This window comes from Gekko japonicus, unplaced genomic scaffold (genome assembly GCF_001447785.1).
Source record: "Gekko japonicus isolate JY-2015 unplaced genomic scaffold, Gekko_japonicus_V1.1 scaffold1317, whole genome shotgun sequence".
Taxonomy (NCBI): domain Eukaryota; kingdom Metazoa; phylum Chordata; class Lepidosauria; order Squamata; family Gekkonidae; genus Gekko; species Gekko japonicus.
This window is the reverse complement of record NW_015174313.1, coordinates 24122-42877: the sequence shown is the minus strand read 5'-3', so window position 1 is coordinate 42877 and position 18756 is coordinate 24122. Positions and strand designations below refer to the sequence as shown.

General features: G+C 44.0%; 2 protein-coding genes across 2 annotated transcripts in view; one reads left to right on the top strand and one right to left on the bottom strand.

The window, feature by feature from the left end:
* BMP6 (bone morphogenetic protein 6) overlaps nucleotides 1–12965 on the top strand; it is a 53630-nt gene extending 40665 nt beyond the window's left edge. The window contains exons 6-8 of the mRNA XM_015424147.1: nucleotides 6598–6674; nucleotides 10526–10636; nucleotides 11475–12965. Of these exons, the coding sequence (XP_015279633.1) occupies nucleotides 6598–6674; nucleotides 10526–10636; nucleotides 11475–11624 (338 nt within the window). The 3' untranslated portion in view covers nucleotides 11625–12965. The remainder of the gene's footprint in view (nucleotides 1–6597; nucleotides 6675–10525; nucleotides 10637–11474) is intronic.
* Nucleotides 12966–13393: 428 nt separating this feature from the next.
* TXNDC5 (thioredoxin domain containing 5 (endoplasmic reticulum)) overlaps nucleotides 13394–18756 on the bottom strand; it is a gene marked incomplete at its 5' end in the record, with an annotated part of 25575 nt that continues 20212 nt past the window's right edge. The window contains 2 exons of the mRNA XM_015424146.1: nucleotides 13394–15344; nucleotides 15906–16035. Of these exons, the coding sequence (XP_015279632.1) occupies nucleotides 15222–15344; nucleotides 15906–16035 (253 nt within the window). The remainder of the gene's footprint in view (nucleotides 15345–15905; nucleotides 16036–18756) is intronic.

Here is an 18756-nt window from a genome sequence, read left to right as displayed (position 1 = left end):
ATGAATTAATGACCTTCAAAATATCCCATCGTTAACTGCCTTGTTCAGATCTTGCAAACTGAGGGCCCTGACTTCCTTGACTGAGTCAATCCATTTGACGTTGGGTCTTCCTTCTTTGGAGGTTTTCAAAGAGAGGCTAGATGGCCATCTGACAGCAATGCTGATTCTGTGAACTTAGGCAGATCATGAGAAGGGAGGGCAGGAAGGGTTGCATCGGTGCTTAGTTCCCGTGGCCCCTTTCTTACACACCCAGGGAAATGCTGATCGTCACTTTGGGGTCAGGAAGCGATTTTTCTCCAGGACCAGGGATCCTGGAGGTTTTTTGTCTTCTTCTGGGCATGGAGCAGTGGTCACTGGGGGTGTGTGGGGGGAGGTATTTGTGAATGTCCTGCGAGGGGTTGGACTAGATGACCCTAGACGTACCTTCCAACTCTATGATTTTATTCTGTAATTCTGTGATTTCTCTTTTCCTGCTATTTGATATGTTTAAAGAGTTTATGCTTTGCTTTGCTAAAGCTGCTATCTCTCATAACAACTCTGATCCAGTGACACATATCAGGCAGCATAGAATATACCATTATAATCTATTATCTGCTTGAAAGTCTATTTGCTAATTCAGTAATTAGAGGAATAGATTCAGACCTACATTATGCAATCCGATTCCTCTCTTGCAGCTTTGATATAATAAGCACTTAGGTAATGTGTGCACCAGTCCAGGGTTTTATTATAGAACTGTAACTTGGCTGACATCTTGTGTTGGTGATGTCTAAGGCAATATAGATTCCCTGCCTCTCCCTGCTGTTCACTACAAACAAAACTTTTTACTGTGTAGATATATTGAGCACAGAATTGCCATTTTTATATAGTCATTTCTCTGACTGCAACCACACTTCAGATGATGACAAAATTAAAAAAAGAAGAGGGGAAACAGTCGCAATGTTGTTTCAAGGTCTTTCTTTTTAGAAAAGGAAGTTTTCTTTTAGCTCAAAGCTTAACTTAGCAGTTTCAAATCACAGCTATAAAATTAATAGTCAACAAAGGGGCCTCAGGCAATGGTGGATACTGACATTTTGTTTAGGGAGAGGGATATGAGAGAAGATAAGGGAACCAATGCAGCTTGCACGGCAATTTTTTAAGCCGTGGATTAAAACTGTGGTGAGGTCAGTCATCTATTTTAAGACCTTGAATGGGATGAAAGGTGGAGAACCTTGCCGGATATATTTTCATGCAGAACGTTTGGGGTATTATAGCTGAACGGCCCATTCCGCGGCCTTCAGCAGCATTCTGTGAGCAATCTTGAGTGCTGTAACGGTTCTCTAGACAGGGAAAATATAGACAGGAACAGTTCAGATATATCATGGTTAAATACATGAGACTAAATAGGCTGTTATTAAGAATGTGACCAGTTTATCTATATATCTAATAAAGATATGTGGCCCCCATCTGCAGAAATCTAAATCAGTGGATCACAGCAACGCCAAACGGATTATCCTGCAAACTTTGGAGATCCCCATGTTTGCAGAAAAATCTGAAATATTTTTTAAAAAACCACACTGGGGGGTTTACACCTACCCCAAAAAGTATCTGCACTTGCGCAGACAACTCTCTTACCTTTTTTTCCTGCAGATCTGGCAGTGGGTGAAGCCAAGAACCACTCTGGGCCCAGCTGCTGCAGCGGCAGACTCCCAGACCTGCTACAGTCCTGGCTGCAGTGAACACCAGTAGCCACGCCAGCTCCAGCTGCAGTGGATGCTGGGAGCCACCCTGGGCCTGGAGTGGGTCCCAGACACTGCCGCTGCTAGGGCCAGGCTCAAAGGCGGTGGTAGGGCCTGGAGCTGCTCTGGGCTCGGCGATGGGATTCCCCTTGCGCGTCTCATGGGTCTGCCACTTGTCTTTATCTAGATCTGTCTCCTAATTTAAATATAGTGTATGGGAGGAGATGCTTTGCCAGAGACCCCTTTCGAAATAGTTTTGATGGACTATGCGTATTAATTTCCTTATGGAACCTGGTGAACCTCTTAACAGCAGCCAAGGGGCAAGGGGAGATAGCGTCAGTAAATACTGTACATCTGCTTAGCCAAAGATAAGGGTCAGAGAAGTTTTTGAGAACATAGGAGAAAGATCATTGGAATCAATCTTATTTGAGTCTAACCCAGGGGTAGGCAACATTCTTGGCTCAGCTGCCCCAAATCTACAACATCTGCTTGTGAAGATGTTGGTGTGCCAGCAAATAAAAGGGCCGGGGAGAGAGGAGAGTTGTATTCAGCCAGACAAACTGGGAGCAAGCTGAACCCCAGTGGCATTCCAGCACCTCAGGAGCTTACTAGGGTTGCTTGGGCAGAGATCTAGCCCAGTGGGCCAAACAAAATGGTGTGTTGTTCCTTGGGTGCATGCCAAGGCTTTAAACAACCAAAATGCCAGTTTCCACTTTAGACTAAGAGGAATTTCACATTACCCTTTTTAACTCGTTTTGAAGCCGGTTTTGATCCGTCATGGAGTAAACCAGTATAGGGCTGCCATTTCACACATGGCTTTCCCCTTCCGGTAAAGAGCTGGATCTGAAGCCGTTTGCCATTTCAGACTGCATCGCTTTTCCCCAGCCATTTTTCGCCCGCGTGGGTGATCTCTGGCTTTTTTTTTAACGTTTGCTTTAGAGTGCTATAGTGCTATGGTGCTATAACACAACACTCCAGGCATTCCAATGCGGTTGATATAATGCTGTTTCATTATAGCATTATAGTGCTATAAAGCGAACATTTAAAAAAAGCCGGAGATCGCCCGCGCGGGCAAAAAATGACGGGAAAAAGTGCATCGGAACCGGGAGAGGAAACGGAAGACTACTTGGAAGCGGTTGACAGGTAAAACGCTTCAGCCCCATTTCCTAAACGGGACAGAAGCGTTTGTGTGTGAAATTACAAATATATTCCGGTAGGGAACCGGTTCTAAAACGGTTCTGTCTGAAATAACAGACCAGAAACCGTTTGGGAACCATTCATCTTCCGGATTATATCGTCTGTCTGAAATTCCTCTAAATCTGTCTCAGGCCTTCAGTTTGGAGAAGTGTCCACTGTACAGCTTTTTAGTTGTGCAGGGGCCATCACTTCTGTTTGTATCCATATGATTTGGAATACACACACACACACACAGAGATCTAAACTTGACCATTCACTACCACTGAGACTTAAATAAAAAGAAGTCCAGGACCTCTCACAAACTTACATTTTGTTCTTTTGCTGCGTCAAATAATCATAACATAGGAACACAAGGGGTTCTGCAAAGTTTTATTGACATTAAAAAAATAAATTACAGATCTATAATTTATTAATCTTTAATAGGCAGATTTGAAATTTAATCAAAAGTTAAGTTGAAGTTTTTACTAATTTTCTGACTTTTGGTTCTCATTCTGTTATAACTAATATGAGACAGATTCAACCTAGTCTTTCGGGTGATATGCTGGTTTTATTAAGCTTAGAGCCAATTTTTAAACTTTACATGAAGGAGTGTGGTGGGATTTTCCATCTACAATCTGATCTGCACCATGTGAATTCCCCTAATCATGTATTTCTGTTATTAGTTTGAACTGAAACCTGCTCCCCCCAAACAATCCTTTATGTCTATGTGGTCAAATATAGTGGCCTCAAGTTCAAAGTAGAAAGCTTATTTAGAAAACTCACCCCATTTTATAAATACAAAATTACTGGTGGGTGGGAGTGCATATTTACACAGGCTAGTTAACAACTTAGTTACATTTTTTGATTGTAGGAAACCTATTTGAAGGGCTGAAATACAATCTTTAACATTTAAAAAGCTAAACCCCAAACAGCTTAATTTCTTGTAGTTTTGAGGTAGAAGGCTGGAGAACCTTATTGATAACTGTACTCAGTTATAAACCTACAGTCCCTTGGATGGGCTTGTAGCATTAGACTTTTTCATTAAAATAAATATCTGCATTTCATTTTCAAGCCAGAATCATTAAAAGTTCCATAGAGACTTCTGGAAGTAATATTTTCCTGTCCAAACAGCTGCACCTAAAAATTTGCCTCATCCTCTTAAGCCCTGTATGTGGCATCTCCAGTACCATATTTACTAGAAAGGAAGATGACCTTGATAAGACAACTTCCCTAAAAAGAGAGAGAGAAGGCTATACATAAAAACAGATGACACTGAATTTAAGACACCCCCCTCCCCCCAAAAAAGAGGCGAGCCAGCCAGCCGTGTCCTCCTCCGTTCAACCTCTATCTTCCCAGTTCCCCTACCCCAAGATGGGCTCCATTGTCACAGCAACCATGGCCCCTGGGATTGCCTTAGCACCTCAGAGCCAGTTTGGTGTAGTGCTTAGGAGCATAGTCTCTAACCTGGGAGAACCGGGTCTGATTCCCCACTCCTCCACATGCAGCTGCTGGTGTGACCTTGGGCAAACCACAGTTCTCTCAGATCTGTTCTCTCAAGGGCAGTTCTCTCAGAGCTCTCTCAGCCCCACCTACCTCACAGGGTGTCTGTTGTGGGGAGGGGAAGGGAAGGAGATTGTAAGCCGCTCTGAGACTCCAAGTGAAGGGTGGGGTATAAATCCAACCTCCTCTCCCCCCCCCCTTCTACTACTTACTACTACTACTTCTACCACTACTACTACTGGTCCAGTTGATCCAGAACCAGAAGGCACAAAGGAAGAGAGTGCTCCCCCCCCAGTGCATTCGCACAAGTTGCTTCCAGCCTCCTCGGTAGCTGACTGGACTTCCTCTCCCTTTGCACTTTCTGACTTAGCCAGAAAGCATTAAGGAAAAGTGTGCACTGGTAGCACTTTGAGCCTGTGAAATGGAGCTTGCAGGACCTCTTGCCTCTCTGGCAGGCACAGAGGATGTGTATAGATTTGTATCCAAATATAAGATTATTCTCTCCTTTAAAAAACCACTGAAATGTTAAAAATAAAAAACCACCTTGTATTAAGGTAAGTTACAGTGACATTCTAAGCAGAGTTACACCTTTTTCAGTCCATTGAAGTCAGTGTAATTCTGTTTAGAATGACACTGTTAGTGAAATACGAAGACTAGTTGGTAGCATCCTGACTCACAGATGCAGCTGTTTAAAAGATCCACTCAAACTGTGTAAGGCAATAGAATGGTATCTTGGTGGATTCCAAATTACTAGTACTGAAGAAGAAGAGGAGGAGGAGGAGGAGACTGGATTTATACTTCGCCCTTCACTACCTGGAGTCTCAGAGCAGCTTACAAACTCCTTGCCCTTCCCGTCCCCACAACAGACACCCTGTGAGGTAGGTGGGGCTGAGAGAGCTCTGACAGAAACTGCTCTTTTTCAAGAACAGCTGTGCCAGAACTATGGCTTGCCCAAGGTCATTCAGCAGCTGCAAGTGGAGGAGTGGGGAATCAAATCTGATTCTCCCAGATTAGAGTCCGCGCACTTAACCACTACACCAAACTGGCTTTATATCATGATAACAAAAACATGGCAGCCTGGAGTTGGGAAATACCTTAATATTAGCTGGTACAGACGGCTCCATGTGGAGGGAAAGCAGGCACAGGTGAGCTGGCCCCACCCATAAGGGGGCAGGAGTCTACTGCCATTGTCTTTGCACAGTCACCCTCTGCAGGCAACCAGGCAATTGTGTGGAGACGGGGCGGGGCGAACACAGTTGTGCACGCTCTCCCTCCCAACACAGTCAGTGTGCGGTAGGAAGGGGCTGTCTGTACTGGGCTGCTGGTGCTGGTTAAAACCTCAGGTAGAATAGTATGTTCAGTTCTTCTTTAATTCAAACAGAACTTTGAAAAATTGAGAATGATTCATACTAGTGGGTATGATATATGCGGGGCAGGGACGGAGTTCCGGCTGGCTCCCGAGTTGGCCACGCCCAGCAGGAACTCATTAGCATAATAGGCCACACCCAAAAGCAGAAACTCATTAGGATTGGCTGCTGGCCCCACCCATAAGGGGGCAGGAGTCTACTGCCATTGTCTTTGCACAGTCACCCTCTGCAGGCAACCAGGCAATTGTGTGGAGACGGGGCGGGGCGAACACAGTTGTGCACGCTCTCCCTCCCAACACAGTCAGTGTGCGGTAGGAAGGGGCTGTTTGTACTGGGCTGCTGGTGCTGGTTAAAACCTCAGGTAGAATAGTATATTCAGTTCTTCTTTAATTCAAACAGAACTTTGAAAAATTGAGAATGATTCATACTAGTGGGTATGATATATGTGAAGTCCTGATTTGTTTCCGTTTTGTTGAGTGGAGTGGTAGGATACCAGCCCCTGACATCAACCACAGGGCTACTGAAGAACCATCTTTCCCCAAGGGGAGACAGAACAATAAGCTTTCTACCGTGCATCTCATGGTGATTCCAGCTAAGAGTATTGCCTTCACCCAACATTTTCCTACCCCAACGCTACATTCAAAACCATCTAGCCTTGAAGGAAGAAGAGTGAAGATGAACAACCTGTCAGATAACCTGATCAAAAATGAGCAGCATGAAAAAGACTTGGCAAGACCTTAAATTTAGAGCCACAAAATGTCTTCGGCAACACTGTGGTGCTAAGAGGTTTAAAGACACCAGTTTTATGCGTTCTCTCTCTTTCTTACATTTCCTAACAGATTACAACAGCAGTGACTTAAAAACAGCTTGCAGAAAGCATGAGCTTTATGTTAGCTTCCAGGACCTGGGATGGCAGGTATGTGGTTGTTTCTACCTCTGTAGACATGTTCCTAAAGCGATGGTCACAATACTGACAAACTTATCTACTTTTCTACTGCCATTTTATAGTAAGTAATTTTGGTTAAAAAATCCAGTCCAATTTTTTGGAAGTCATTTTGTTAAGATCAGTGCTTCAGCTGATTTGCACAAAACACATTTGTTCTCCAGGTGGCAGGCACATGATCTTAATAATCCTTTACTGCAATACCCTTTGAGAATCTCCAAAGTACTATTTTGGGGTTCAGGAGAGTCATACATTTGATGATTTACTATATTGTGTCTAAAATTTGTTTCAAAAATATAGAGTTCTGGATCCAGAGTGTTACTAGGGCCTATTATGCACGGGTGTTTTGTCTTGCTTTCAACCGTGCATGTCTGTCGGGTTTTATTTTTCGCTCTGAATTGGTTTTCCTCCCTTCAACACTCAGTTCGATTCCTGTTCACTTCTGAGAGTGCTTTTGTGAAGGGTTTTCCCTTGCTTCGCTTCCAAACCAAAGGTAATCCAAAAGCATACAGATTCCCTTGGATTTTTCCTCCCTGCCCTTTCCCCAGCCCCGCATAGGCCATTCCCACACCCACATTGTTCCGCCCACTCTGTACCTTCTGCCATTCCCTCATTGCTTTACATTAAAACATTTTTTGCTACAAGCGATCATAGGCTGCGATCACACGGAGCATTAGCCACACTACAGAGATGGAAGATAGGCGGATTTTCCGGGCGCGATCACAGCGCCCCATCTGGGAAGCGTACGAACCCGAGGCTTCCCGCCAAAGATGCGGGGTAAAAAACTAGTACCTCCGAGGTACTAGTTTCCGGAAACTGCAGGGCAAGGGCGGGCGCCTGATCGCGTTTCCGGTGGTAGGTCGTGGCATCCGGCGCCCGCCCATGTCCCATCGCTAAAAGGTTTTTTCCCCCCAAGTCTCCACGGGATGCGCATGAGCACCCAACGGCGCGTGCGCACACTTCGTTTAAAAACAAACAACACAGCCCCCTCCTCTTTTCCGTACCCCCCCACTCCTGGCTCGGCCTGCTCGAGAGGAACTCTCTGCACTGGGTGGCAGAGGGGGAGGTGCAGGGGGGACATGGTGGGAGGGCGGCCCGGCTGATGCTCCTCCTGGAGGGGACCGGACGGAGGACACAGTTTGCATTCCTCTGCAGCCCTGGAAGGGGTTAAACCTGCGGAGCCTTTTGCTATAGAGGCTGCTTCTTTGGCGCGCCGCAGGATTGTCCTGTGATCGGCACCTCCCCCCTAACCATGGGACCTTGACAGGACCTCTACGGGACGTCTGATTGCGCAGCTGCGCGTTATTTTGCCCCGGGGCAAACAGCCACACTTCCCCCCGCATTTTCCTGCCCGTGTGACCGGGGCCATTGTCTAGCTGTCCTGCGTTTGCAGTTCATGGGTAATTTAGAGGAGACTCTTTTCATTGACACAAAGTTTGAGTCCAGTGGCACCTTTAAGAGCAACAAAGTTTAATTGGGTGCTCCTGCCCAGGGTAGCACAGCACACTCTCCGTTGGATGGTCCTGTCTGCTGCCTTGCCAGCCCAAGTGGTGGCGAGGAGAAGGGGAGCCTGCCCAACGTGGGAGGCAGCTCAAGAATGAGGCTGTGCACAGGACATTGGCGGCAGAGGCAGCAGCAGGAGGCAGAGGACAGTCTGGGGCCGCCAGAGGAACTCAAGTGGGTCCAGCGCCCTGCTGGTGCGGCTGGCTCTGAAGGAAGCATCCTCCACGGCTCCTCCATCCCACCCACTGCTGCTGCTCTTCCTCCATGCATGCAGAAACAGGGGCGATGTCTCCTGGCTTAACCATCTCGCCACTCACAGCAACATGCAAGAGCCTGCTGCTGTTTGTTTAAAACTGAGAAAAGTGAATGACCACAGTGGTGGGAGGGAAGGGGGAATGGAGGGGTGAAGACCCACCACCTCCCATGACAAACCCATCCAGAAGCAGGGAGAAGGCCAGAGAGCTCTCCCCCCACCCCCAAAATCTCTCCCAGACTTATCTGTGGGGGAGAAAAGGGTGACGGTGTTGGGAGTAGGTGTGTGGGGGCTTAGATGCCCACATCCTTCCAGATGTGCGGCTGTTCCCAGATGAGCCCAGCTGCCCTCTCACAGTTTGCAGTGCCAGTGAGTTCTACTGTGCATTCTGTACACTCATAATGTTCCCCCATATTAGGTGATTGTGTGACTCTCATTTTTCACAGTGGCTGATAACACAGCAGAGAATCCCCTAGTGCTTCGCAGCTGCTTGTCAGTTTCCAAAAAAAAGTCTTGTCAATTTCAACACTGGTTTTCCCTTTGCCTGTTTCTTTCTGTTCCCTTTCATTCAACGAAGTAACGCTAAAGTGTATGCGCAAAACCTGAACCACAGTGATTTAAATGGAAGGTGCTTGTTGGACACTACTGCACAGCTGCAATAGGGCAATAACATATAAAAAAACCTTTGGATGCCACCCCCACACGTCACAAGTGACATTCCACTCCGATATAGAAAAAAGTGATTTTTTAAAACTGTAGCTGCAGAATGAATACACCAGAGGAAAAAGGCAGAAACAGAGTCCAAAGTCAAGGTTAATGGCTTACTGCTTGGAAAATTTGCAGTAAGATGTGTGTGCATAATGGTCCAACGGCAGCATTCTATCTAAAACTGTGCTACACGTACACATAACTTCAGTTATCAAATACCATCAGAACTGCAGTTTGAAATACTGCATATATGTTTACCATAGTTAAATATTTAGCAGAATTCCCCAGACCCATAGCTATTCTCTTATTTGGATTGTTTGTTTGATAACAGCATCCCATTAATCTCTGATGCCTCGTAATTCTTGTTTAAGATTCACCCCATTTCCTCTTTTCATTTCTCTGTTACCATGTTAAGCCTTATCCTGATGGTTGAAGTTGTACATTTCTCTTTTACTTGCTTTTAGGAAGGGCCCCCTGGTGACGAGTGAGAATGGGGATCTCTTCCCTTTTAACCTCTTTGCTCTGTTACGCCCTTGCATGTTCCAATATACATGATGGGGTAGTATGGTTCCCTAAGACATGTATTAGCCAAGCCAGTCTTAAGGTTTATAAAACTTGGCTCCTATTCACAGCATTTAACCTCTGCACAGTTCTCACGTTGCTGGATTTGAATGGCTGTGAAATGATTTTAATTCATTGTGCTTTGAAAGACTTTCAGTGGATTTGTACAAAAACTGTGAATGGTTTGCCACGACTCTAGATGGCAACTCAAACTTTGCAACATGTTTGAAAAGTGGGTCAGACCCTGGCATGTCATATCATGATCTAAGCAAGTGTTGAATCCATCACAGGTCAGCCTGTAACAAACTATCATAATGGCCAACTTTAGTGAAGTATTCATGGGCATGATCCAGACTGTATCCTGTGTGTGCTGTTGAGCAAATACAGCTGTTTGCACATGGAAGAGAAGCAGACAGGGGGGGGGGGGTTGGCAGATGGAAATTTTGCACGCACATGGGAGGGGATTCAATGGGACACTAAATCATACCTTTAATATTCCATACCTGCAGCAGCCAAGACTTGCTGAAACTAATGAGGGCGTTAGTGGCTGTATAAGGAATTATCAGTACATTTTGTGCTTCCCTCTTACACTGTATCAATGTCCAGAAAATCTGGCAGGCAGGCGATAGTTGTTTCAGGTATAAGGAAAGAATCAGACCTTCATAATATAATTATAGTGTATAATTTGACACAGAGAATTCTGATAGTTTACTGCTGAAAGTCTGCACATCAATTAAGAAAACCACCCAGTATTAATTATATGAGGTGTATATATAATATATATGTTTTTGCAATTAAGGACTGGATAATTGCACCAAAGGGCTATGCAGCAAACTACTGTGATGGAGAATGTTCCTTCCCACTTAATGCTCACATGAATGCCACCAATCATGCCATTGTACAAACGCTGGTAAGTATAAAATTTAAGTCTAGCCCACAACAGTAATTATATAGTTCACTGCCACCGCTCTACAAAGTAGAGTTGGTAATGTTTGGGGAGAGGCAGAGGAAGAAGCTCCACTTCATCTCTCTCTCTTTCGTACATTAGAAGCATGAGATTGATGGAAGAGGAATGATTTCCCCACATGTGCATTGGGTATGTTAGGGTGGCCAAGAAAAAGTATTTGCAGCATATACTCAGGATTATAATTCTGGCCCATGAGTGTAAGCAGTTGTCATCCAAGCAGTAAGGAGCAGAGAACTGAGATGGGGCAGTAAGAGAAAAATATCAGCCTAAGACAAGAGATGTACGTAAATTCGGGAATTTTAATTTTGTATCCCACTTTTCCTCTATGGAGCTGAGAACAGCTGTTTGGCTTCACAGCAACCCTTTTAGGTAGGAAATCTTGCCTAAATGGAGAATATGAATCTAGGACCCTCACATCTGACTCCAGCACCACCTCTAGTTCTCCTAGGAGACGGAATGTTCAAGGGATCCTTGACATAATATAAAAGCCTTTGTTTTTCAGAACACGCACTGCTGTCAGATCATCAGTAATTCTAGGGACAGGGAACAGTTTCTCTTTCTCCCTTTCAGTGTAAAATTTAAAATTTTTATATATCATAGTGTATAATATATGTATATATTTTTATATATCCACCGTGAAAAAGGAGGTAATGTGGACTAAGGCAGGAAAATAACTAACCTGCACCTCACAGGGTAGCTGTGAAGATAAAATGGCATAGATTTTTTTAAAAAATAGGCTGAAACTACAAATGAAACTGGCGATTTTTCTTTCCTTAAACAGGTTCATCTTATGAATCCGAAGTACGTTCCTAAACCATGCTGTGCTCCAACAAAACTTCACGCGATATCAGTTCTTTACTTTGATGACAATTCCAATGTCATTTTGAAAAAGTACAGGAATATGGTGGTAAGAGCATGTGGGTGTCACTGAGAAGACTGACTGACTCAGTATGCTGTACTTAGTGACTTTCATCCAGTGCCTCAAAGAGAAAACCAAACACTTCTAGACAAGTATTGTGCCTTAAGGAGCAAGGAGCAAAACCCTAAGGAACTCCAGCACTACATGCTCACTTCTGAAGTGATTGCACAACGGTAGCTCTTTTGGTTTCACAACGAAAAAGTACACCTAGCGTAAACGGTAAAGTATGGCTTACAGTATGCAGCAAAAAGGTACAGATACACACCTGCCGGCTTTGATCTTCAGTTCAGTTGCACTAAGCAAGCGCTCATCAAATTCTAGTTGATGCCACAGTGAGGAGTTCCATGCCACAGGGACAAGAAATGTACAATTCATGGGGGGAAAGAAGCAGAGCTCTGACATGTATAACCAAACTAAGCTATTCCAAACATAACTGTAAAGGTATGCAAATCAGACCACTTGCATTGGGCAAACTGCTGCGCTTGGATTTCCTCCTAGAAGCTCAAGGAAAAAATGAACAAACCTGTTAATAGGAAGCTCACCCTTTGCCGGATTCCTACAACCCCCCCCCCCCCCAAGAACAATGTAACTGGAAATGCACCTTTAGTGCCTGATTATCAAGCAAATGATTACTCATCCACACCTTCTGCCTTCCCAGCAGTCACTGGACAGCAAGAAGCTGTTTGTACACTTTTTTCGTAAGGCAGCTTTTGTATTACTCAGTTGCTACTTCTGATGACTTTTTGGGTAAATTCTGCTACCGTAACTGCTCTCTCTCTGTGTATGTGTACAAACACACATACACTCCCATGCCTCGAGTGAACAGCAAAAACATATGTCGAACTACCCAACTGTAAAGTGGACAACTGCGTAAATTCCTGTCGTTGCCTAATGGATGTGGCTCCAGACAAGGGTTAAAAGTGAGGATCTTCAAAACATAAACTTTGTCTCTGTAACATCCCTGAGATGAGAGACAGAAATGGATCATCCCAAGTGTTAAAAGACTGTATCAAAAGGTTGCTGTTCATTGCTCACCTGAACAATCTAGCAACACAGAAAGAAGGAGGCAAAGCTGGGGGAACAGAGCAGGTAAGCCTTCCAACTGCTGGTAGGTTGATTGAACACTCAAGCCTACCAGCCCACCTGAAAACACAGACAGATTCTGACCAGGTAGAGGTGAGGAATGGACTCACCAGTCTTCTTGCATGGGTTCATACTTTCTGGTAATGCCTCCCTATCCCTTTGAGCCATAATGAATGGTTTAATGTACATAATATATTGCCTTAGACCTGGTTCCACACCAGGGAAAATTTCCCCCAGGCATAAATGACAAGAAAAGTGCACTCCCCCCCTCCCCCCTTTGACTACTTGCATTTATAAAAAGACGTATTGTAAATAAATGAAAAGCTATAATTTATTGCAACTGTCAAATATATTAATTTTATCATTTAGCAAAACAAAGGGGATTTTTTTTGTAAAAAAAAGATTTTATTCAGAAAGTATGTGTGTAAACAATTGTACCACTTGATTTTGTACAAGAAACTCGTGGGTCACAGCTCAGCGCGCTCACGAGGTTGTGCTTCGTTAGGAGGTTTTTTTTAAAAAGCCGTCATGAATAAAGGCTCCGTTTAAGGCAGAAATCTACATGGTGATCTGATGAATCTGCCGTATGTCCAGCTTTCACTCTTTTTAAAAAATGCTGTGCGGGACCTGGGCCTCTTATAGACAGAATGCACTACAGTACAAACAGTAAAATATAGACATGGCTAGTGAAACTGATATCAGACACATGGTAATAGCATCTTTCTACACATAAGTATCTGTATGTGAACAAACGGCAGCTCCTTCCCAAAATGACAATGTATGTTCATGAAACAACCTGCACTTGAGATTCTTTGGCTTTGATTCTAACTCTCACATGGAATACTTTCATTATGCCCCACTAGGCCATTTCTGCACAAGTTATCTGCCCCAAATGCAATGGTTTTGGGAAGTGGGTTTTTCCCCCTGCTTTCCTACAGCATCGTGATGCTTTTGTGCACCTCCTGGGGTCCCCCCGGCTTTTCTCCGATCTTTCTTGAATCTGATTTGCTCCAAAGTTTTGGGAAAGACTGCAGTAAAGCCTGGATGGCTACTGTGTAGGTGAGGAATTTCAGTTTCCCACTCACGTGGCAGCCATTCCCCCACACCCTGCCTCTGCAGCAGCCATGTCCTCCCCCTGCTAGCTTTTAATTTTGTTTTTAAAAAATCAGCACTAGAATATAATTCTATCAATATAACGTTATACCAATATGTGTACCAGGTTCTCTGAATTCCCAGCTTTCACTGAAAGAGAAAAGTCTCAAGTATCTTCTATTGCAGAGACCTAAGTATAAAAGCATCTCTGCAATGAAAGGGGCTACAGGCTTACTTTAAAAGAAAATGGTGGTACACACATTGGTATAATGTAATATCAAAATGACAATATTCTAGTGCTGATTTTTAAAAAAATCTGCAAAAGTGGTAGTCCAGGGGAAGGGGTGGTGGCCCGGGCTGGAGCAGGGAAACCTGCCGTATGGCTACTGCGTTTTTTCAGCAGCCACACCAGCCCATCCCTTGTATGGAAAGCATCCTAAACTCAGACATAAGGAAGGTGTGAGAATGTGCTCTAAATGAAAAGTGGAAAGATTCTGCAGAGAGGTTTGATTCCAGTGCTTACAGTACCTGGCAATAATATTTAAGACAAGAGAAGATGACTTGTCAGCAGCTCTTAATTTTGCTCAACAGAGAATAATAAAGCCACAGACTCTGATGTACCTCTAAAAACCTCTTCATTCTGCTAATGATTCCAAGCAGGGATTTTTTTAAAAATAAAATAAAATCAGATCTTGGCATTGTTATCCGATCCGCTAAAAGAATGCCGATTATGCATGAAGGGAGCCAAACTGTTTTTGCAGACTAAAAGGGACTGACAGCTTTTGAACCGATGAAAACTACCTAACCCATGGCATCATTCAGTGATAACCAAGGACACAATTGAGTACCATTATGCTTCCTTGCCAGTCTCTCCTGATGGGAGAAATCAAGAGCAGGAATCAAGCAGCCCACACGGGACAGGAATATCTTCCTAAAGTGTGCGTGTGCGTTTCCTTTTTTAACTTCCTTTTTAACCTGCTTCTGAGTGTGCAGCTGAATGAGACGCATTAAAGGGTAGCAATTTACCAGTACAATCAAAGTTACGGCGTGCAATTTTGAGAGCCGCATGAATGCAAGTCTTCAAACATGATTCACCCACAAATGAAAATAATCCACCACCTTTCATTTTAACCTTTCCTCGCTTATTTTTGTCTCAAAGAGACAATTTACTTTTTCGACACAGGAAGTTCATTAATGCAAACCGATACTGAAAATATTCTCAATCTGAACAAGTGGCTACTTGTTACACGCCTCCCCCAGAGCCAGCGTAGCAGGGCTGTAGGAAACACACACGCATGCTCAGAAGATACCACGCTTTAGTACATTCAGTTTCCCAATAACCACTACTGGAAAACGGGTAACATTATCATGATTCAACTCCCATGTTTACTGGGCAGACACAGCCAAGGGCAGTGGTATCCAAACAGGTACATTTTACAGTTCGTCCCTTGCCTGCCGCAAAACAAAGTTATGCAGTGTTTCAAGATCTCTTGCTCCGGTGTGTTCGCTCACTTTCTCCCCACCACGGAAAAGCATCAGCGTCGGGTAGCCACGCACCTTCATGAGGAAAGCAAAATGTAAAGAGCATTAGAAAGCAACAACAGCCACCTCAGGCAACACTATTTTTCTGGTACACATGCATCACCTGAAAAATCACCGTACTCAGCCCCTGTACTGCATAGTACTTGTACGGATGAATCTCAGCTTTCAAGAGCAACATCTGAGCTCTGTTCAGTCACTACCACTGCCACAATCACCTTGCTGCACAACATGTCAGTCATTTACCTATACCTTGCAGGAAAGATGGTCAAGATGTCGTTCAGTTTCCAGGAAGGCGTGGTGGGAATTCAAGGCTATGGCTACAATCCAGAGGGTGAAGCAGAAAGTCCTACATAACCTCCTGAATGCAGCCAGCAAACCACTCCCCAAATTAATTAATAGCCAGAGGGGGGACTGGTATGTTTGACACATGTACAGAAGCCCATGGATTTCTCATATGTAATCATAATAAACTTCTGTTCACCCTCTCCTCTGAGAGAGAGCCTACAGTTGCCTTCCAAAGCACCCTACAGTAAAGGCAATGTACCAGCAACTTCAACATTTAGTATGCACACTTACAGAATATCTGTTACAGACATTGCGTTCAGCAGTGCAGTCTACTTCTGCTATCTTGACATCCATTCGGCTTGGAAAAGTCTTCTTTGAGAGGTTCTCCCAAGTGGAAGCCAGGTTTTTACAGTGACCACACCTAGAAAGAGAAGGAAAAGAACATGAAAAATGCACCGTTTTTCGTTATTCATTCTAAATCTTCTCTAATAATATTCAAAGGAGAATGTTTTACAAATACAAAGCCCCATTGCACGCAAATGCCATAAGATCATAAACACTGATCATACAGCACAGGAGAAGTCAACACTCAATATAGCATGCAATATAAAAATATGAATTTTTCAGGCCCACTTCAACCATTTTCCTCCACAGAACTGATTCTTTCCAAAAAAACAGACATCCTTCCTCTGTAGAAAAATGTTCTGGTACACTAGAGGTCCACAAGCGACCTTGGTCTAGTCACCCCCTGCAAATGCATCTTTTAATCTGGCAATACAAGTTCCTACTGAGGTCACTGGGAAGTCCAATGTTCCCTCTAAGCTATGGAGTCTTGTGAGCAAAGATTCTACTTTGTGAGCTACTGGCATTAAAGTTGTGAGCAAGTGATTTGGCTACTGCATCAGTTAGTTTGCTCTGGAGCCCTCCTCCCTGAGCTATGCCAAAAATCTGTGAGCTGGAGGCTAAAAAACTGTGAGCTAGCTCACACCAACTCAGCTTAGAGGGAACACAGCCGGGAACCCCTCCTCTCCCTCCAGCTTCAGGAGAAGGGAGATCTCCCTGATGTCACAGATAGCCGGGTAAGTAGCAGAAAGTCCCGCTGCTTTCTGAGCACTTCTGAGCTGCCACGGGGTCAGGGAAAAGTCCGCGCACTCCTCCTAAATGTGACAGGTAGGAATGTAGAGTCGGCAGCCAGCATAGATCTTGGCTGGCTACCAGTGCTTAGGCTGAATCCAGTGGAAGTGCTCACGGGACGAGGTGGCAGGGGAGCTTTCCCTGCCCTCCCCTGTTTTGTCCCAAAATGCCTCTCTGAGGATCTGGGGAGCCTCACAAGCAAAATACACCAAAGAACAGGGAGCCGCAGCAACAAGGGGGGAATCGGGTAAGATCACCTCCTTTAGCTGTATCATGCTCACCGTCCTTCATAACTCTATTTCTTTCTTTCTTTATTGTCCACCTTTCTCACAGGAACTCAAGCAATGTTCCCTCTAAGCTCCACAGTGTTGTGAGCAGAAATCCCTCTAAGCTGCAGAGTCTTATGAGCAAAAATTCTACTTTGTGAGCCGCTGGCATTAAAGTTGTGAGCGAGCGATTCAGCTAGTGCATAAATCAGTTTGCTCTGAGCTGAGACAATAATCTGTGAGCTGGAGGCTAAAAAATGGTGAGCTAGCTCACACTCACTCATCTTAGAGGGAACACTGAATTCAAGACAGATTACACAAAGTGAGTCAGTACAATCAACAAAAATGGGACATTCAATAACCAATGTTTTAGGATTTGAGAAGTCTGGGACCACCAGGAAGAACCTGCAGCATAGTATAAGTATTAACACAACACATTAAGCCATACAGAAATGATATGAGACAGGGCTTGCGTATAGCAGAATATTGCAGGGCTTGATTTCACGGCATTATAATAAAAGCGGTAAAAAAAAAATCTATTCCCCACCACGAAAACCAAGACAAATATTTTAAACCTTCTTAGTATACACAGTGAACATTAGAAGGGCATCTGATGACACATAACAGAAAACTACTAAGATGAGATGGGCTTTTTCGTTTGTCACGCAGCCTGATGTTAATATTTACTTAAAACACAGTAAAGGGCAAAACTAGACCTCAGCACACTAGTGGCTGCTTAGACAAACATAAAACAGTTGACATGGAAGAGAAAAAGGTCAATTTGTATACAATGATCTATAATTGTGTACATAATTTAGGTAGCCAGGAATAGGATTCCAGGTATTTGTGTAGTAAACATTAGTCTAAACTGCAGCTTTTCGTGGAAATAACTGCTGCCAGCAAGAGGGAATTGGTTGGGTGGCATTTAGAGTCTCCTTTAACACAGCCCTCACTTCTGGATATTTAGCATCCTTGTGGCATGCCCTTTTTTAGAACAAAGCCAGGAGAGAATGGAAGTTATATTTGGAGCACAGATCTGTTCTCTAAACGTTTGCTAGAAGAATTCCACAACTACCCTGTTGCTTTCATATGTAACCTCATCCTTGGTAGATAAATAAATACTGGCACAGCTTCTTCTAATGTTATCTGACGTGGTAACTGGCACTTTGAACCACGATGGCAGACTTCAAGGAAGCAATGCATTGGGACTTCTCATCTGTCGCCTGCTAACTATAGGCAGCTAAAGTAAACCAAATCAAGTGAAATTCTTGAAGCAAGCATGGTCGTACGTTCTCTAAAATGATGAGAAATCAATGATGAAAGTGAATGTGTGAACCAGCTATGTCTCAGAGTATGGGTTATGCAACTGTACGCTCTCTCTGTTCACAGATTTGATGCCCCCTAATTCAAACACAATCAGTTTTCTGTACTACCACATAGCACAAACTGCTCCAACAAATTTATATCATCACTACAGGCAGACTTGCAATTAACAGCAAATTGTTCTTGGGATTTACACAATTTAACTTCAGCCGTGAGATAAAAATGTCAGCGCAGTGTCTTAAGAATGGATATGGGGGAAGGAACACAGCAATATTCTGGGGTTTTCTGGGAGCCTATAGATGACACTGTGCTTGCTACTTTTTCCTCCAAAGGAAAAGTTTCCTTTACCAAAGAATACACACTGTGCTAAAGGGCATTTCTGTTCACTGTCCTATGAATACAGTGGATATAATTCTCCC